Below are 19105 nucleotides of genomic sequence, written 5' to 3' on the forward strand. Positions count from 1 at the left end.
AGAGGGTATTGTAATTTCTTCTCGAAATTTGTAACGCAGAGAAAGAGGCATCTTCGACCCCATAAACTTGGCAGAAGTCCCATTTTCTGTTGCACGCAGTACATATGTCGACACCGACTGGATCGGACCACTATATCATATACCAGCCATTGGAACGATCGGTCGAAAAGTAGGCTCTTGTATGAACAACTTTTTTGTCTATTAAGATATCTTGACCAAACTCGGCATTTTTAACTTTCACTATGCTCCAACATTTTTGCAAAATCTTGTTTACATCGGATCACTATATAATATGTCATAGGAACGATCGGCCGAAAATGAGGTTATGGTATGAAAAACTTTTTGTTTTACAAGATATCTTAACCGTACTCAGTATTTGCTATATTGAATCTTCGGCGTGCCGTAGCACTTGCCGTAGCATTTAAATTTATTTGGAATATCTTCGATTAGTGATTTTTGAGGCATGCCTAGCTCCTCATTAGTTATGTTATTAAGCTTTTGGCATATTTCATTACCACTGCCTATGCTGAACTGAAAGGAAAATAATAATAATAACATTATATGTATTTAAGACTTACTACAGACAAAATGATAGACGATAAGAGACACAGCTGTATACTCATGATGCACCAAATGCTGGAAATGAATTGACTAATGAATAGGAGTAATAAAATTAATTTATAAAGAGTTTATAACTAGATGTATATAAACAGCTAAAAATCTATGAAACATGCACGCGAAACTTATACTATTAGCCGAATTACTACCAACTATTCAAAAATTTTAAAATAAATAAAGATTTATTTTAAAGTTAAGAAACATGTTTGTAATGCATTGCACATTTTGGACTTACCAACACTGTTCACCAATGCATTTTATAAAAGTGGCAACTCTGCAGGTTTTGTGGCAATTGAATAAAAAACTAACGGAAATCTTTTCAAATGAAATGTTTATTGAACACACTTTCAGAACTTAGCACACACTTAGCAACTTATGGATGATATTGTCCATTGTCAATGTCGCCGTGCTCCGACTGAGCGGCCAGTGCCAAGCGTTGTGCCTCCTGCTGGGCCCCAATAGCTGCATGCTCCGCTGCAATACGATCATATGCGCTCAAGTGTTTTTGGGTTGCAAAATTGACGGCAGCGCTGCCATGGGGAGCAGCTGCGAGCGACTGCAAGTGGAATGGAAATATAAAATCAAATTGTGAACGATGTACAATTTGCAAGAGATTGGCTCGTGACGTGCCATACTCACCGCTTGACCTGGTGTGTGGCTAGCGTGCTCTTGCGCAATGCGATTATAGGCAGCAAAGTGCTTGCGCTTAGCCGCCTTGACGGCTTCGCTGTCCTCCAGCTGATGACTCAGCTGCGGATGGAAGCCATTCTCATCGGCCACGTACTGAACGGTGCGCACCTGATTCTTGGGATCCACATAGGAGAAGGCGCCGCGTATAACGCCCGAACCATCGGACACCTCCGTATGCTGGCGATCTACATGACCAGGCGCACGTCCAGCCTGGTAGCTGAAAACATACGGATTGGCTGGCGCATGTGGCTCTGGTGTGGTGGCCAACTGCAGGTGCGACACATCCGCGCGACTGGCGCCCAATGCGCAAACGACCTTGCAACATTCAACCGGAAATGTTGTTGTTATTTATGCGCTCAGTAACTATCTTTGTCTATGGCTTACCAATATGAGAAATTGCTTCATGCTGTCGGTTTTTTGTTTCTTTTTTTTTTAACGTGTGTCTGTTTGTTGAACTGCGTTGGGAAACTAAAAACCTGAAGCGAATTTTTGTTAGTCGTAGTCGTCGAAACCGAAAAAACTTGTCTGGCTCTCAGTGCTTTAGCTTCTCAGATTCGCTTTTTATATATACGCCGATCAAAGCTTTAAAGTCAAAACTTGTTTTGTTTTTTCATTTTTTTTTTTCAATTTTGCATTCATAAACAAGACAATTCGACTTTAATGTTGAATTTAATGTCTTTTGTAATAATACCCGAGATAAGCAAGCTTTGCTGTTCTACGAAATAAACCTAGTTCCTCTAATACTAGAATCTCTCAATGTCATATGTTCTTAAAATTTGCAAGCTTGAAGTTGTGTACTCAAATCTCTCTTTGAATTAATGTAAATTATGGTAGTAAAAAAACGAAAATAAGCAGATGAAAACTTCAATAGTAAAATATTAAACAAATTAACGTAAAACATGAAAGTAAACAGTTTGAATAATATATTTGGGAATTTGAGTACCTAAAATTGTTCGTAACTTAAATAAACAGGAATGACGCAAGAAATATCGAAAATAAAACAAGCTTATTTTTCCTATTAAATTTAATTTACAAATAGAAATAAATTCGCCAATAGAAACCACTTAAAACAAGTAAATAATATATTGCTGACGGATTCTTTGAACGATTTGTGGATGAAAGCATTTCTATTAATAGGCTTAACGAAAGGAACTTTTAATCTGTTGGAAAGAGAAAATGCTTGTCACTTTTATATCATGTATTTAATTATATGCTTAAAGTTTTTGGCAGACGGAAATAGTTTATATCTACTTAAGCATTTTAGAAACAGAGGTAAAAAATACTTAAAGATTTAAAACTAGTGTTTAAGAATGTTTAAAGTTTTAACATACTGTCTTTATTATTTACCGAGCGGAAAATAATTGAATACGGTGTTACTTTGTTTATTAAGAGAAGCTACATATTTATGTACATACTTAAAAGCAAATAATTAAATTTCATTGAAGGTAAGCTAAACTTGCTTTTACAAAACTAGTTTCCCTAATTGTATATACAGAATTGTGCACATTAATGCAAAAACTTAACACATAAAAATAAGACTAGGTCAGTGTCTTAACTGTCTGCAACAACCAGTTGCCATAGGCAGGTGCAAGCGTATAAACGCCCGGATACTGGGCATTTGCGCAGCCCAAGCCCCAGGATACAATGCCGAGCAGTTTGAAGCGACCAGCAATTTGAACAATCAATGGACCACCAGAATCGCCCATGCAACTGTCGCGATCTCCAAGTCCGGACTTGCTGCCTGCACAGAACATGGTGTTGGTTACGGTGCCGGCACCAAAATAGTTCTGAGTACAAATCTGGCGATCCAGCTGAACAATAACTGTGTAATGCAGGCGCGATGCAGTCGACATTTGCTCGACAGCTGTTGAGCCCCAGCCGCTGACAAAGAGCTGCGCCTGTGCGGCCAAATTGTCCGTCGGCGCGACGAACTGAATAGGCTGTATGTTGAGGCTATAATTAAGCGGTTGTTGCAGCTGCACCAAAGCGATGTCGTTGTTCATGTGCGTGGGCGAGTTGAATTGCTCGTGGGGAATGATGCGACGAACGCGCACGTAGCTGCCACCAGTTGACCACTGGGTTGAGCCGGCGCGTATGGCATAGAGTTGCGGCTCATTCGACTTCAGCACGCAATGAGCAGCGGTGAGCACAATGCTGGGCGCCAATATGGTGCCGCCACAGATATGACGGGTGCCCATCTGCACTGAGACCTGATGCGGAAAGTGTGTGATTTTTGTCTCCCAGCCACCCACAATGCGACCGTCCTGTGGACCAGGACTGCCATGGGGCACCGTAAGCCTCTGCTTCTCTATGCTGATCTCCTGCGCAGCGGCAAATGTCAGCCAAGCGAATAGAAGCAGACGAATACGCTGCATGATGTGATGCGAAAGCTGACTTACGGATAACCGTGTGACTCTCGTTGCTGGCAACTTTTATAGGCTAACCACGCACAGATATCTTGGCGCTTATCGCACTTTTGTGTTTGCCAGCGACACCAGATTTCACAGACGCCGTCAAGGGCTGCTCGCATGGCCCTCAGGGTGCTGCGATTAACCTTAGACGAGGTTGTGGCTAGGTATTTATGAAAATATATGATGTGTAACTGTCGAAATCATAGTGGGCGTAATGTCAACTAATGTCTAGGCTTTTGCTCTTCCAATCATCTTTCCATAGCCGTTACCTGCTCCTTGAGGTAGTCCAAATGATTGACGCTGTCTTCCATCACATCGTACTGATAACCCACATGCTGTAGGATAAGCGTCATCTTCTGCAGGTTCTGATTGCTGTAATCGGAAACCACGTCCACTTGAGTGAAGTTCTTCAGCGTCTGATGCATAATCTGTGTTACACTTTATAGTTTAGCACATTTAATAGAATTACTAATTTGTTTACCCACCTCATTTGTCTTGGAGCCTCGAACCACTTGCCTGGCTACGGAACCTAAGTTGTTCACATTAACGCCAACGCGAGCGCACAGACGCTTCTTGGAATCATCAAACAAGTGACGAGCACTGGAACTAGACGCTGATGCCATTTTAATTTGGGTTTTAACAATTTTTCTTAATTTTCACAAATTTTTCTGCGTAAACAATGCCGAGGCCAAGGTGAATATCTCACAGCTGTGTTGTGTAGCAGTCAGCTTGCGCCCGTATACAGCACAGAGTTGCCAGATCATACAGTCGACGTTTGTCAACACTGTGAATTTGAATTGATTTTTAAATCCTTTCAAAATCAGTTATTTTATTTACTTGCTAAGAAACGATATTAATATATATATATTATATTGCATGAACTCTTGATTTTTAATATTCGTTAATATAAATAAAATAATGAATAAATATAACAAGTTGATTCATCGATTTTTATTTAGCAGTTAATTTAATATCACATTTTATTGCTGTTTCAATTTAGCCAAAATACCTGTGCTTTCGTCTAAAACAACGGTTTACTTTTGGCTTCGCACCTTGACAGCGGTTATTCCATGCCACCCAGGCGGAGAAGCCTTGTTGCTGTCTGATATATTTTGCGCAGGCAATGGAATACCTTATGTCATTGCTGAGCAACAGTCGACACGGTAAGCGACATAGATCTGTGGACGGTCGTCCATCCGCTGGCTTGCACCAGTAGCGATCGTTAATCTGAAACAGTCCCCAGTCAACGGAGCCATCCACATTCGATGGATTAATAGCCCTCGTGTTGAACGAGCTCTCACCCTCGACCAGGCAGAGCCAATCTGGCAGCTCGTTGTAGGGCACACCATAGCGATAAAGCTGCCGCGCCAGGCTACATTTGTTCACCTGGCGAGCTTGGATCGTCCTCGTACTTAGAACGATCATTAGATACAGAATCGACAACGCTTTTGGCATCTTCCTTAAATGTGAACTGCCAGAGTTAGGCCAGGCTTATATAGTGTTTGGGACAGCAAAATTTTGAATAGCTGCCCAATCTACATTTTTTACAAGCGTCCACTTGAACAGCTCTCAAGTAGACCCACACTTAAGCATAAATTAAGTACACTGTCCTACACAAGACTTGGCATTCTATTTGTCTCTCAATGCGTTTCAATTCTAATGTGTGCTGTAAACCAAGTTCAAATATCTTGTTGATTTGTTTTTTTCGCTGATATATGGAGTGGGAAATGCTCGACATTTGGCCGCGTTGTGGAATAATAAACGCATTCAGTTTCACTTTCAAAAGCCGCCTCAGAATCTTTTGTACGATTCGATTTATTTATTTATGGTTTGTTGGATACTATTCAACATTTGAATATGCCTCTTGAAAGTTGTCTGCGCCGCGTGTGCTCCAAAAATTAAGAGCACTTGTGCAAATAAAACAATCGTAAATGTCATTCAACTTGGAAACAAGTTTTTAATTGGGTATGCGTTAGAAAATGATATAAAAACGTGTGCAACAGTACAAAAGGGAACTAGAACTAATATACTTTTGGCAGCTCATGGGACGACATCGGCTTGAGTTCGTTTTCCACCTGCCCCGCAGGCACTTGATACCCGCTTTTGGGCAAATATTGGCGTTTTCTGGACAACGGGCGCATCACAATGTGCGCCACGCAGGTGCAAATCGCAGCTATGGCAAAATACTTGAAGCTTTCACGTCCGCCCAGACGCTTTAACATAATACCCCCAATAAGTGAGCCAATGGAGAAGCCCAGCCCATCATCCATGCCCGCCATGAGACCCTGTACAGTGGCTGAGGTGCCGGGTGGTGCCACTGCCGAAGCATAGGCAACAATGCAAGTGTAGCAAAGGGCATAGGTTATGCCCTGGAAGAACAGCTCCACGCCCACTAGATACCAGGGATTTGGTATCCAGGATATGAGCGATAAGCGTACCGCATAGAAGAAGAAGCACATGCTCATGCAGTGTACATAGCCAAGTTTCTTGATAATCTTACCGCTGTAGAAAAAGAATGGCACCTCACCGGCCAGACACTCGGCAGCCACCACAAGCCCTTCGATGAGCTTGATGTCCGCCATGTAGCCCGTCTCAGCAGCCACCTCTTCCAAATGCCAGAACATAAAGTAAATGATGAAGGAGTCAATAATGCCTGCCATGGTGGCGAAAAACAGAAAGGTAACAATCGGTGGCTGACGCACCAGCTCCCATACATCCTTCCATATGGACTCGGACCCGCCCAGTTTGGGCATCTTCAGCTTGGACACGCTAAACAAATCCAGCACACTAAACACGCCCATTATAATCAAAGCTGGCGTTAAGCTCTTGATAGCATCCGAGGTCCACAGATTAACCACAACTCCAGCTAGCAGAGCGGTGGCACCAAATCCAATGGTGCCCCAAACGCGCTGTGCACCATATTTGCTCTGCTCCTCCTCGCCCAGCAAATCGAAGCAACAGGCATCCGATATGGAATTGGTCACATTAAAGCCAATCGTGCCGATGAACAGCAAGCAGACAAAGAGCCAAAACGTGCCGCTGCCGTAAATACAGCTGGCGATGTACTCCACTTGACAGTCGAAGCTGGTGTTACTCCAATAGATGGCCGGTGTCAGTTCAGTCAGGCAGATAAAGTAGCTGTCGTTCCCATGTTGCAGATTGGGGCCTAGGATTAGGTCTGCGCCAGACTGAGGTGCCACAATCAACGTCTGGAAGGTGTAGTTCCCCTGGCTGCACTGCGCCTGGCGCGTTGCCTGGCAATAGGCATCAGATGCAGAAACCTCTGGCGGACAGTGTAGCGGCTCCTGTGTCAATGTAACTGTCCACTGTACGCTGGTCTCGTTCAGATCAATGGCATGTGGTTCACTGGGCAAATAATAGAAGCCAGCATAAGCCAATGTCATAATCGCAATCAATGCCATAAAGATGAACTTGCGCAGGCTCTGCAGAGGATCAAATCGGTTTTAGATTAAGGTAAGAATTTAGATTCCACTTTCGTGCGGCTTACTATGAAATAGTCGGCCAGAAAGCCAACAAGGGGCTTGGCAAGCACATAGAGAACGGGCAATACGGCATATATATAGCCCATAATATCTGGTGGAATGCCAATCTGTTTGCCTATCACTGGGAGTTGCGGCAATATGGGACCCATTGCTGAAAGTCAGTTAAGAATTGGTTTATTTAAACATAGATTTATTTATTAGATTAATTATAATTACCCGCCATAAAGAAGAAGAAATGCGCCTTAATGGGCAGCAGGCGCTTGTTTATTCGCGCCATTGTCTCAGAAGTATGCAATATATATATTATATATAGTATATATAAAAAGAATTTCACAAAAGTATATCACAGTTTGACGACTCCATGCACCGGCGTCGTAATCTTTATTTGTTTTAGTTTCACCTCAGCTGATGGGACCATAGTTAATGCATCGAGTATGCCGGCAATTTGTAGAGCATACAAGAGTCTGTGAAGTTAAGAATAGGCATATTATACATTCTATGTTGCTATGTGCGAACCAAAAGTCTTATCTAATCGTTTCCAGAGAGCAGTCTGTAACAAAGGGCCAGCATAAAATATGATAAAGATAAGATTTTAATGTTAATTGTTTTATTAGCTCAAACATATTTAAAGTTATTTCAGTTATAATTGTATTAATATTAGCTATAAAGACGTGCAAATCTTATCTATAGCACGCATGCTATAGATGTCTGTATAGATGTTTAGCATAAACAAAAGCGTGTTATTTATTATTCAGACAAATACTACAGTTCATATGGATATATATACAGTTTATAGCACTAAGCGCCTTTGGGTCGTCTGCTGGCAGGTTGATAAGTGGATTACAATCGGGTGGAAAATTTGTTTGTGATAGCTAATGTAGACAATAATTGAATATATAGACTAGAAATAATTTCAAAAATCTTTTTCAATGACTAAAAATAATTATGTATTTACTTCCAGTTCAAGCACTCTTTCTTTCCACAAGCCATAATCACTGTTAAGATATATATAGTATATTTATTATTGCACTAATTCAATCATAATTAAAACAAAGCAACATCAAAGCGTAAAGCGCTTGTGATGCAAGCCTAATGCAATATACGCACCTATAAACAGAGGTGTGTGCCTCGAAACCGGTTTAATATATATATATTTATATAATAAATACAATGCGTATACACAGTAAACTTGACACACAAAAATTAAACGATAAACGCTCGGTACTGCCGGCAAGTTAATTGCCAAAATAAAAGGTTATTTACGACCAAAAAAAAAAAGCCAAAAACAATATAGACAAAAAGTGCGCCGATTAAACGGCCTTGGAGTTACAGTCGCTGGTAATTTAAATAGCAGAGAAGATATTATTTGAGAGAACTATTAATTCCACTGTAGTTAAGACACGAATCGAAATTATAAAATGGAAATATAATGGGATTTTACACGAATCCGAATCCACAGAAATCGCGAGAGAACGTCAACTAGTTAAGTCAATAACAACTGGGAAGCCATAGGAATGCGCGTACTATGAAAACTTGTAGAAGCTGCGACTGAATAAACCCATCAAAAATGAGCTAAGCATTCGAATACAATGGCACACTTTCACAGCTCGACTATGACATATAATTTAATAGAGAATAAGTTGAGAATTTAATTACACGCTGGAATATCACTGGAGACTGGAGATCAAGTTGAAGGCGTTGATACGCCGCAAAGTGCCAGATACGACTGATATTGCAAGTCGCCGACAATTGTGCCCTGCCCCACAGTCTGGAAATGGGGCAGACGCTCGCCGATAAGCTGCGCGGACTGATAAGCAGGCCGCCAATAATATTACACACTGAAAAGTTATAAACAGAAATCAGCTGCATTGATAAGTTGCGAGATTATAATTGCTAGATACACAATCTGTATATGTATTTTACAGACTATTTTTTTTTATTTTAGTTACTTCAGATACCCCAATAATTATAATACTTATAAGGTTTTTAGGAGAAATCACCAGCATTGATAAGGCACGAGAGTATAATTGCGAGATAGATAATCGGAAATAAATGCATGATTTTATTTATACTTTTTTAAGTTATTTAAAATCTATTTGGTTAGCAGGGTTTTTTGGCCCCCATGAAAGCCGGACGGGCTAGATCTTTGGCCGTGTAATTCCCCTTTACGCACCTCCCACGGATTCTGATCAATCCATTAAAACCCGGTATAGCCCAAGCGGCGTCTGAGTCAGCGGCTGTGCGTTGCTTTTGTTTACGTGCGATGATTTTTGAATCTCGGATTGAAACAAGTTTTATTCGTTGCATCCGCAGCTGACGACGTAAGCCCCAACGGAGGCGGTCAGACAGTCGCCGCTGTTCGTCCGTCGCGTGTGGTCGACTGAGTCTCAGCGCGTTCTCAGCTTAAGCACATCCAATATACATATATATTTATACTGCCTAGTCGCATATAAAGGAATATACATATTTATATGCATATGCATGTTAATATTGGTAGGCGTTCTTTGTGGCCCGAGTGCTGATAGCGCGACTAATTAACATTCATTAAATCAAAGTGATTTTAAAATATTTTGAATAGACATCCTACACAACAATGCGGCCGCTGATATCAATGTTTATTTGGTCATTTCTCCTGATCATATCAATAACTACTTGTCAGGCTGTCGAACCACTCGATGATGGCAAATGTAAGTCCAGATTGAGGGCATAGAAATGCATGGAATATTATTTAATTGGTGCCCTTGTTTAATGTGTGAGAATTTTATGAACTATTTAACTCTATTGAATAAACAAACCGATTAAATGCAAATCTATTACAAAATCTGTTGTAGTAGCGTTTTTTTTTTAAATTACACAAAACGAAAAAATGTTATTCGTCTTCAACAAAACACAGAATATCAATCTAAGAGACTTAAAGCACTAAATACACTTGAAAGTCAATTTATTAAAAGTGCTGTGGTAGCTATAATATATACAAGTCTGATCTTAAACAAAGAAAAATTAAAAAGTGGTGTTAAACACAAATGCACATCAATCAAGAACCAAAGTATTTAAAAAAAACGTCAGAACCGACTGAAAGATATGTTTATTTCAACAACAACAAAATCCTAAAAATGTATTAACATATGCTAATCACAAAAAAAAAGTTTAATCCACAAACAACTTAAAAATTTCTTTTAAAAAAAAATAAACTGTTTATACACCGGCCGACCTTCATGGAGTGAAATAAAAAACAAGAAACACTAGCGATATTGAGCACACCGAAGCGCGAACACGCTATCGGATACACTTAAGAAATTAAAGATTGAATATCTGAATCTCATCAAAAGTATTAGCGCAAGCTGCAATGACAATGTGCCCCCAGTAATGAATGAATAATGTATTGCTCTAAAAAACGATTTTCCAACTTTTATTAGCAGTTTTATAAATCTTCACTAAACATTTATGACAAAGTAGAGTATTCAATATGAGGAATTGAGATAAAATATAATTATTATCTTAAAAAAGAATGTGATGCAGACTTGAAACTTATATTTATTTCAAGTTTTAGCTATTAGCTTTCAAACTTGTTCAAGTGCTCAGTTTTATGTATTCAAACCACATTGATAATATTTTAATACATTAGAAAAGTCATTTAAAGTACGTCAGCCAATATTTATACCCAATTTATATATATACCCAATATATGTATATATATATATTTACAAGCTGTCAGCTGTAACTCATCCGCATACAAGCCGAAAACCTGTCTCCGAAGAGTTTCGTAACAAATTGGGGTTCGGACACGCGTCGACCTTGGCTGCTTGCTCCACTGGCGAAAACCCCAAATTGAAATATTTCTCTTAAAGTCACATGGCAACTGTTAGCTGCGAGTTCTGCGTATTTGTCATGATATCAGAGATTTCCAAGCCGAGAGCAAAATGCAAAAAAAGTAAAGCAGCAAACCGGTTGCAGATGCTTTAATGCAGCAGGGGAGTTTTTAATTCCAGATTCTGTTTCCGAAAAACTGCACGCAATAAACGACTCAATCACACACAAAACGAATTAAACTTTTAGCGGAATGCTAAAGGTTATACTTTTTATTTCTTCATATTCACATTAATTTCTCTCTCGTGTCCAGTGCGCGTCTGTGTGGTCGAATCCCGAGGTATCTATCGTAAGGCGCCCCAGTTCTGTCCACTGTTGGCGGCCACGAGTAACATTGAGTGCGTTATTGGCGTGGATCGCTTGGACTGTGTGCGACGCATACACAAGGGAACTGCACATTTTGGTGTGCTCACCTCCGAGGATTTGGTGGCAGCTCGCTGGGATAGTGTGGAGATTTTAATTGCCAGCGAACTGCGTTCACACGAGTCACCATTTGAGTACGAAGTTGTTGCCGTAGTGGATAACAATGCCGGTATACACACAGTTAATGATCTGCATGGCGCTAAGCTGTGCCATCCTGGTTATGGCTTGGATAACCACTGGACCGAGGTGTTGGCCAATGTAAGAAAAGAAACAATTAACCGATTAACAAAGTCCACTTCCACTTTGTATATAACAACATAATTTTTGCAGTATTTCGAGTCAGCATTGGTGGCCAAGTCCTGCAATCCTGAGCTAACTTTAACTGAGGATCGCATTGCTGCCTCCGCTAGGTTTTTTGGACCCAGCTGCAAGGCGGGTCCCTGGGTGCCAGATCGTAAACAAGATCGCATTTTAAAGGATCGTTATCCATCCCTATGTCAAATGTGCTATGATCCCTATAGCTGCGATGATACGGACAAGCATTGGGGCCGGCGTGGCACACTTTACTGTCTGACCAGTGGCGGCGGAAGCGTCTCCTGGGCACGCCTCGATGACACACGCAGTCACTTCGGCGTGAGTAGCATATAATTATATACTTTGGATGGGAATTTTGCTAAACATTACATTTTACATTTTATAGCTGGCGGGTCTGAAGGCACAGGACGATCCTGAGAAATACAGCTATCTTTGTCCGGACGGACATTTGCAGCCCATTAATGTTACCCGTCCCTGCATCTGGGTGTCCAAGCCGTGGCCTGTGGTTGCTGCACGGCGCTCGCATGCCGCTCAGGTGCAGCGCCTTGTCACAGGACTCACACACGATGAGCCGCAGAGTTGGCAGAACGCGTTGCTCAGCCTGCTTGAGACATATCATGTTTTTACGGTGCCTCTGGACAATGTCATCTCCATAGATGACTATCTCGATCAGGCTGTTGGCTTTCAGTCGGCCTACAGTTTCCCAGAGTGCAATCCACCACGATCCATTGTCGTCTGCACAACGTCCATAATCGAGCATATTAAGTGCTCCTGGTTGCAGGAGGCAGCCCAGGTATATGGCGTAGAGCCAAACATTCAGTGTGTACGCACAACTAACTTGGAACAGTGTATGGATGATACCCGCTACAAAAGCGCCGATGTACTACTTGTCAGTCATGAGCAGCGTGTAAAGGCACAGAGAGATTACAAATTGACGCCCCTGCTCTTTGAGTTTGCGGAACAAATGCACGATCGTTACGTAACCATTGCGCTGGTGCACAAGGATTCCAAGTATAAAAGCTTTAAGGATTTGAAAGGCGCTCGCGCTTGCCTACCAAGCTATGAGGGCGCTGCCCATCTTTCCGTCCTGGAAACTATCGTGAACGCCACAGGGAGCGTGCACTCGCTACACTCATACTTCAATCACAACTCCTGCATATGGCATCCGCATCGTGGCCGTCAGTGCCCACTACATTATCAAGGCGATGAGGGTGCATTCCGCTGCTTGGCCGAGGGTGCCGATGTGGCGTTCCTCAGCTCCGACGTCTACAAGAAATACGTAAGCGGCAATTTAACATCCGACTGGCTGGCGCCTGGTAAGCATCAGTCTTACCGTCTGCTGTGTCCCTACGGCGGAATTGAACGGCATTCAAGCTTTGAGTACTGCTATCTGCACTGGGCACCGCGTGGCCATTTAATGACGCACAATTCGTCGCAAACTCGGCACAATGAGATCTACAACTCGCTGCGAGACATGGATCATCTATTTGGCAAAAAATATAAGAGCGAGACGCGTCCCTTTTCGCTCTACGGCATATTCGATAAGCGAAACGACATTCTGTTCAAAGACAGCACAGATGCACTATTGAGCGCGCATGAGCTGCTGCGGGATAATGCAAAGCGTTCCATGGAGCATGTCTATGAGCGTTACACGGCGCAGTATTACGATGCCGAAGGCTACGACAGCGGAGCGCATTTAGCCAGCGACAGTTGCTTTCTTTTGGTGTTGGTTGCTGGCGTTTTGGGTCTGCTGCAACGCTAATCATTTTAGTCATACTCAAGTGCACAAAAGGAACCTTAGTTATTGTGATATTAATTTGTATATGCGCACATATAAAGCTAAATTATTTTAGGAAACCCAAATACAAGAAATTTTAAAAACAAACAAATGCTTCACTGATTCAGTGTTGCAAAAGGCTTCAGCTGCGGTTCTTGGCAACAAAAGGTATGCAGCTCACATCAAAGCAAAAATTATATTCATTGTCAAGCGGAGAGGTTTTGGGATTTGGTGTGAAAGCAGATTACGACCACTTTTTGTGATTCGAATACAGATACACTACTTATTTAATTACAGATATAAGCAAATTGCTTATCGATAATTTCTATTCAAACTTTCCAAATACTGAACATCAGCTGTTTATATTGTTCTTGTTGCTATGCTACATGAATGGTTGCTATGTGAACAATTAAACTAGACACAACAAAATAGGTTTTTGCAATGAGCTGAATTAACAATTACAATTGATTAAACATACGTGTCTACTTAACAAACGAAGAGCATTCGTCGGGGGCGTAAAATGTCAAAGAGTTCAACGCGTACGGCGATCAAAGCAAACGTAAGAAAAAATATTGCACACTTTAAGCACAAGTATTTGTACTTGCACCCAATTAATTTATATGGCGCATATTGCTTAATTCTTGTAGCTTTGATTTACGCACTCGGAACACAAAGAAAACTGCGTTACTGCACTTGCCACTGGATTAAATAAGCAGTTCTTGAAAACATTCTCATGCACAATATGTACACATACGCACACATTTTTATTGAATTTAATGTTTGTTCAACTGCAACCAGTCTGAGCAGGCTGGAGAGAGAAAACCACTGATCGTTTTATTGAAAGAGCATTTTTCTTGCTTTGGATTTTGATCAGTGTTGCAAAACGCACACTGAACAGCTGTAATGTCAGCGTTACAGTGGCATTGTTTTAAATGGAGAAATATTTGTGTTTCTTTTATAGCCCAGAAATGAAACACAGCGCAAAGCTATCAATTCGCCTGCAACAGGTGTGGGCACTGCAACATCAAGAAGCAGCTCGGAAAAAATCAAGCAACAGGACAGTATTGATAGCGAAAAAGGCCTACGAAAAGCCACAAAGACTGCAAAGGCAACAGTAACCGCAACAACCACCAAAAAACCGCCGCCGTTGCACAAAAGCAAAAACAAAGAGCGTGAGGCTGCTCCTCAAACGAGTAAACGAGCAACCCCAGTGCCCGCAACGAAGGCTACAGGCACATTGCGTGCTGCCAAACTACCGCATGCCAGCAAAGCCAAGCCGAATGCGGTGCTGGACACGTACCATAGTGTGACGGTGTCATCGCCACCGCAAAAGCGCAGAGTGCAGCCAAAACAAGCAACAGCTGGAGCAGGGCCAGTGGATACAGTCGAGGAGGACAGGCAACCGCCACGTGCGCGCTCCTTTTCACGCACCCTGCAGCCAGAGGAAGTAGTTGTGCTTAAACGAGAGTCGGCCAAGCAGCGTAGTGAACAGGAAGTTCTAAAGCAGATCAAACAAGTGAAACAGCCCGTTGCATTTGAGGTAAACTTTGAGGCAGCTAAAAAGCAGGCAGCGGAAGCTACAAATGACTTAGATAATTACTCCGACGATTTTGAATCCTATGAATCGGATTTTGAGACGGATGCCAGCACGCCCGAAGAGGAAGAATTGGAGGAGGAGGAGAGTCAAGTAGCAGAAAATGCAGAGGCAGAGTTGTTAGCAGCGGATGTCAGCCTGACAGTTGACTCATCTGACGAAGATGATGAGGAAGACTCAGAGCCCACACAAAATCCCATTACTGTCATTCAGCGCGACAAGGAGCTGGAGAGAAAACTGGATTCAGGCCACTATGACATGCAATCACGCCGGCAGCCACGTGCCGCTGCGCCGCAGCCATATGACAGCTTCGATACCAACAGCATGGCCAATTCTGACCAGCTGGACTCTGGCATTAGCAGCTATGGCGTGGCGGCAGCTCTGGAAGTGCCTATCGTTCGTCAGTCGACAGCGGATGTGCATTACGGCGGCTATGTGGATTTTGTGGCGCGGCCTGTCATAACCAGGCGCGGCTTAGAGCTAATGCGCAAGCTGCGCTTCGATCAGCTGGACTACCAGCTCTTCGAGATGAAACCGCTGAGCTATGAGGGCTACATGCAAAGTTATGGCAAGCTAAATACCTGCCAGCTGGCCACACAAACGCACTCCCAGCACATGGACAACGAATGCCAGACTCTGGAGCTGCACATGCGTACCAGCTGGACACAACATCCGCCGTATTATGGTAGTCAGCTGGTGCTCAGCTGCAGCGGTGATGCAGGCAACGAGCTTGACTTGCTTTCAGCACAGACAAATGATCCATTTGAAAGCAGCCTGGCGCGCTTGGAGCAGCTGCGTCAGGCAGAACAACATCGCACTCTACAACAGCAACGACAGCGTTTGGCCAAGCCTAACGACTTGGAGCGCTTGGGCGTATTTCTGAACAGAGCATCCCTGTTGTTAGGCAAAGTACTCAACACCAACTGTCCAACTCGTTCGCCGCGCCATGTGCCGCTGTTGCAGACCGGCCTCCTTAATGCGCTGCGTGTTCGTCGCATCTTTGGTAGCTCCGGGCAGCAGCAGCTGGTAGTCACGGTGCACGAATGCCCACCGCAGTCCGATGTGTATCGCGATGATTTCGCCAATCTACTGATGGTGTGGTCTCTTACGGATCCCAGCAAACCGCTGCGCCTGCTCTCCACCTGGGCCGAGGTGTGTCGCGTGACCTTCTGCAGTGAGGCTCCCGACATCATTGTTGCTGGACTACGTGACGGCAGTATGGCCATGTGGGACCTGCGGGAAACCTACAGCTACTGCTCTAAGCTTGATGGCAACTTGACACACTTTGCGGCCACTCAATCCGTGGTGCCCAGTATGGACGCTCAACAGTTAACTGCCTTAGATCTAGGTGCCGTTGTGGATGTGCGCAGCTTTCGACCAGCACCCAAGTCATCAGGCATAGGACTGGAAAGCAGTCTGGCACTGACACACAAGGATACTCAGGTGAGTTGGCAATTCAATATGATGTCAGCTTTGACCACTTGCATTTCCTTTCCATAGTACGCAGCGCTTAACGATTCCGGACTGCTCACTATTTGGACATTGGTGGAAAGCGGATTGCGAGGCTACGGAGCAGCCAGCTCTAACGAGTACAGGTCACCCTGGGCAAGGGTGAAGCTGCTTCAAGCGGCTAGCTGCGATCTGCGTGGCTATCTGGAACGCCGCTTGTTGAATCGAAACCAAACCGCCTACGATAAGACCAAGTCTCTGTTCCAGGGCAACATCTACAGTGACGAGCTGCTGCGCGAGTTAAACGAAACGCAGACACTAACGACTGCCTTCGCCGGCCAAGGCTTGCAAGGATTACGCTTTAGCAGCATCGATACAGGCAGTGATCTCATCTACGTGTGCACTAATCGTAACTTTGTGCTGTGCTGCACGCGTAGCCTCAAGACGGAGCGCTTCACACGCATCGGACTCCATGAGAGTCGCTTTCTATTTCCCACGGCGCTTTGCGTGCTCGCCAATGAGTACTTTGTGGCTGTGGGCTTGTCGAATGGCTCCGTCATGATACTAAACTGCAATCAGCGACAGCGTCAACGTCTGCAGCGGCCCACAACAGCTATGCCGCAGCCAACTATTGAACACGAGCCCGAAACGGGCAAATCTTGCGCCATACAAAATATAATACTGAATGAGCGTCGCTCCTTTGAGCAAAAGGAGATGGACAACAGCGCCAGCGGTAACTATGATGCGCGACCGAATACCGCCCTGCAGCTGCTGCAGCAGCCGCGTCGCGCCTACGAGCTGCTAGTCTTTGACCAACAGCTGCTGCTCAGTGGCAGCGTCTTGCGCCAACATCTGGTTCAGTCGCTCGTTCAGTCCAGCGACGGTTGGCGGCTGTTTTCCCTAGCTAATGGCTCTGTGCGCACCTACGATTTTCATTTGGATCGCGAACTTACGGATGCTGGTCTGGAGATTAGCTCGCCTGTTGCAGACATTGCTGCGTCGAGCAGCTCCTCAACGAATCAACAATTGTTGGTGCTTGCGGCTGACGGTAAGGTGCATATGCACTCCGTCAACTTGTAGTTTGTTAGAACATGAATTTGTTCAAATGATTTGAACAGCAGTGAAATAAACTTGTTTTCTTATCCTTACTCTTTACATAACTTTATTTATTAGTATGCCCATTATACCTTTTATGCGGTCTTTCGATATAGCTACGACATGAATTGTCGGTCGAAAATTTAGATCTACTTATTACTATATGTTTTTAAGTATGTATATCTTCACGGACATTACTTTACGTATTATGTAGCTAATATAGTAGTGGCTCGTACATTTTTTTCGTCCCCTTGAAGTTGTTCTCTGAATATTCAAAAAAAGTATTTAACTTTTAAATAATCATAGTCTTTTCTTGTTTGTGAACCCCTTACCGCCCCTCTGTAAATATCTGCCGCCCACATGGGATGACCCTATGTCCTTAGGCTTAGAAGGGTATTATATTTTAAGAACACCGAAGATACCAGCTGCTAATCGGCTACTTGCTCGTTAGGCCCGATCTTCATGATATTTTCAGAGCATTAATTATGGTACCCAAATATGTTAAGATACCAAAGCCCAAGAAAAGATGTTTTTTTTATTTTCAATTTTTTACGGAACGAGGGGTGATCTGTGTATACTATACAAAAGACTTCAAGCCAAATTATATGTCTCCGAAATAAGATCGAAAGACAGCATTGCGATATCGATATCATAGAAATGGCCGAATTATCAATAAACGTGCTGCGCAGATTACTGGATAACCTACGTCTTTCAAGTCTCCAGCTTTTAAAGTAGGAGTTGGGGTTTCCGAAAGTGATTAAGAATGATGGATGCAATTGACTCCGATGAATGTTACTATCCTGTGCAGATCTTTGAGGATTTCGTGGGGGTACATAAGGTCTATTAAATGGACTTGGGGAACACTGAGTTTGTCACAATTAGGTGAAGTTCTTAGTTAGTTACAACAGCATAGAACTGGTCCGATCAAACAACATAAATAGTAGCATTTTCTTTACTTATTAATAATATCTGTATAAGTATGAACACTTTTGAAGTATACACTAGTATTTTCCATATATTAGTTGAACAGGAGCAGCAGCATGCCGTCTGTGGAAGTCCCCGAATCATTTCGCCGACATCTTGGTTGTTCACCACGTAAGAAGAAAATTTTCTGCATAATTTTCGTCGTTACATTTTTTACGATAATTGTATTGAGCTATATATTATTCCCATTAAAAAGGAAAAAAATTACAACTGAGGAGCCTTGAAGAAATGTTTTCTTTGTAATAACACAATTTTAACGAGCATACATATAAATTAATTTATTTAAATAAATTATTATATCATATATACGCTATGTACAAGAGGTTCGGTACATAGCGTATATATGATATACCAAAAACATAAAGGTTTTTTGACTGCAGTGTACAGGGGATTTTTACAGTCGAGCACATTCGACTACAACGTTCTTGTTTAGTTTTGT

At 42.8% G+C, this 19105-nt stretch overlaps 7 protein-coding genes across 10 annotated transcripts; 2 read left to right on the forward strand and 5 right to left on the reverse strand.

Moving 5' to 3' along the window:
* Window positions 1–950: 950 nt before the first annotated feature.
* LOC115757904 (cuticle protein 16.8) lies at window positions 951–1926 on the reverse strand. Its single transcript, XM_030698354.1, has 3 exons — window positions 1693–1926; window positions 1258–1623; window positions 951–1174 (listed from the first exon to the last, which is right to left on the reverse strand). Exons 1-3 carry the CDS (start codon window positions 1711–1713, stop codon window positions 992–994), a joined length of 570 nt encoding a protein of 189 aa, XP_030554214.1. The 5' UTR covers window positions 1714–1926; the 3' UTR covers window positions 951–991.
* A 464-nt stretch (window positions 1927–2390) lies between these two features.
* On the reverse strand, window positions 2391–4479 carry LOC115757843. 2 transcript variants are annotated; one of them, XM_030698277.1, is made up of 3 exons: window positions 4205–4479; window positions 3989–4147; window positions 2391–2468 (listed from the first exon to the last, which is right to left on the reverse strand). In XM_030698277.1, the coding sequence occupies exons 1-3, from the start codon at window positions 4340–4342 to the stop codon at window positions 2448–2450; spliced, it is 318 nt and encodes a 105-aa protein (XP_030554137.1). In that variant the 5' UTR covers window positions 4343–4479; the 3' UTR covers window positions 2391–2447. The 2 variants fall into 2 exon arrangements, with proteins under 2 accessions (XP_030554137.1, XP_030554136.1); XM_030698276.1 differs by lacking the exon at window positions 2391–2468 and having other exon boundaries at window positions 3954–4147; window positions 4205–4453.
* LOC115757842 (trypsin alpha-like) lies at window positions 2691–3702 on the reverse strand. Its single transcript, XM_030698274.1, has one exon. It carries the CDS (start codon window positions 3681–3683, stop codon window positions 2847–2849), a length of 837 nt encoding a protein of 278 aa, XP_030554134.1. The 5' UTR covers window positions 3684–3702; the 3' UTR covers window positions 2691–2846.
* Window positions 4480–4715: 236 nt separating the features above from the next.
* LOC115757997 (lysozyme P) lies at window positions 4716–5174 on the reverse strand. Its single transcript, XM_030698490.1, has one exon. It carries the CDS (start codon window positions 5172–5174, stop codon window positions 4716–4718), a length of 459 nt encoding a protein of 152 aa, XP_030554350.1.
* A 491-nt stretch (window positions 5175–5665) lies between these two features.
* Window positions 5666–14466, reverse strand: LOC115757794 (major facilitator superfamily domain-containing protein 6). Of its 3 annotated transcripts, none has more exons than XM_030698209.1 (4): window positions 14207–14466; window positions 7439–7686; window positions 7228–7373; window positions 5666–7162 (listed from the first exon to the last, which is right to left on the reverse strand). In XM_030698209.1, the coding sequence occupies exons 2-4, from the start codon at window positions 7497–7499 to the stop codon at window positions 5741–5743; spliced, it is 1629 nt and encodes a 542-aa protein (XP_030554069.1). In that variant the 5' UTR covers window positions 7500–7686; window positions 14207–14466; the 3' UTR covers window positions 5666–5740. The 3 variants fall into 3 exon arrangements, with proteins under 3 accessions (XP_030554069.1, XP_030554067.1, XP_030554068.1); XM_030698207.1 differs by lacking the exon at window positions 14207–14466 and adding an exon at window positions 14023–14101; XM_030698208.1 differs by lacking the exon at window positions 14207–14466 and adding an exon at window positions 8879–8934.
* LOC115757793 (transferrin) lies at window positions 9580–13748 on the forward strand. The gene is made up of 5 exons (XM_030698206.1): window positions 9580–9715; window positions 9801–9909; window positions 11343–11710; window positions 11783–12085; window positions 12153–13748. The coding sequence occupies exons 1-5, from the start codon at window positions 9704–9706 to the stop codon at window positions 13527–13529; spliced, it is 2169 nt and encodes a 722-aa protein (XP_030554066.1). The 5' UTR covers window positions 9580–9703; the 3' UTR covers window positions 13530–13748.
* On the forward strand, window positions 14048–17934 carry LOC115757792 (WD repeat-containing protein 60). Its single transcript, XM_030698205.1, has 3 exons — window positions 14048–14103; window positions 14506–16581; window positions 16639–17934. Exons 1-3 carry the CDS (start codon window positions 14065–14067, stop codon window positions 17665–17667), a joined length of 3144 nt encoding a protein of 1047 aa, XP_030554065.1. The 5' UTR covers window positions 14048–14064; the 3' UTR covers window positions 17668–17934.
* The last annotated feature ends 1171 nt before the right edge of the window (window positions 17935–19105 follow it).

Source organism: Drosophila novamexicana, unplaced genomic scaffold (genome assembly GCF_003285875.2).
Source record: "Drosophila novamexicana strain 15010-1031.04,08,12 unplaced genomic scaffold, DnovRS2.1 tig00000121-arrow-pilon, whole genome shotgun sequence".
Lineage (NCBI taxonomy): Eukaryota > Metazoa > Arthropoda > Insecta > Diptera > Drosophilidae > Drosophila > Drosophila novamexicana.

Bases quoted from the DNA above. Each gene is read 5' to 3' on its own strand.
- LOC115757842 (XM_030698274.1), bottom strand. From the start codon at position 3,683: ATGCAGCGTATTCGTCTGCTTCTATTCGCTTGGCTGACATTTGCCGCT.
- LOC115757904 (XM_030698354.1), bottom strand. From the start codon at position 1,713: ATGAAGCAATTTCTCATATTG. The intron at 1,624-1,692 runs GTAAGCCATAGA...GAATGTTGCAAG, and splicing joins TGAAGCAATTTCTCATATTG to GTCGTTTGCGCATTGGGCGC. The intron at 1,175-1,257 runs GTGAGTATGGCA...TTCCACTTGCAG, and splicing joins GCCACACACCAGGTCAAGCG to TCGCTCGCAGCTGCTCCCCA.
- LOC115757793 (XM_030698206.1), top strand. The intron at 9,910-11,342 runs GTAAGTCCAGAT...TCTCGTGTCCAG, and splicing joins ACCACTCGATGATGGCAAAT to TGCGCGTCTGTGTGGTCGAA. The intron at 11,711-11,782 runs GTAAGAAAAGAA...TAATTTTTGCAG, and splicing joins GGACCGAGGTGTTGGCCAAT to TATTTCGAGTCAGCATTGGT.
- LOC115757843 (XM_030698277.1), bottom strand. From the start codon at position 4,342: ATGGCATCAGCGTCTAGTTCCAGTGCTCGTCACTTGTTTGATGATTCC. The intron at 4,148-4,204 runs GTGGGTAAACAA...AGTGTAACACAG, and splicing joins GAGGCTCCAAGACAAATGAG to ATTATGCATCAGACGCTGAA. The intron at 2,469-3,988 runs GTAACGGCTATG...TCTTTCCAACAG, and splicing joins TGGACTACCTCAAGGAGCAG to ATTAAAAGTTCCTTTCGTTA.
- LOC115757997 (XM_030698490.1), bottom strand. From the start codon at position 5,174: ATGCCAAAAGCGTTGTCGATTCTGTATCTAATGATCGTTCTAAGTACG.
- LOC115757792 (XM_030698205.1), top strand. From the start codon at position 14,065: ATGTCAAAGAGTTCAACGCGTACGGCGATCAAAGCAAAC. The intron at 14,104-14,505 runs GTAAGAAAAAAT...TTTCTTTTATAG, and splicing joins GTACGGCGATCAAAGCAAAC to CCCAGAAATGAAACACAGCG. The intron at 16,582-16,638 runs GTGAGTTGGCAA...TCCTTTCCATAG, and splicing joins TGACACACAAGGATACTCAG to TACGCAGCGCTTAACGATTC.
- LOC115757794 (XM_030698209.1), bottom strand. From the start codon at position 7,499: ATGGCGCGAATAAACAAGCGCCTGCTGCCCATTAAGGCGCATTTCTTC. The intron at 7,374-7,438 runs GTAATTATAATT...ACTGACTTTCAG, and splicing joins TTTCTTCTTCTTTATGGCGG to CAATGGGTCCCATATTGCCG. The intron at 7,163-7,227 runs GTAAGCCGCACG...GATCCTCTGCAG, and splicing joins TTCTGGCCGACTATTTCATA to AGCCTGCGCAAGTTCATCTT.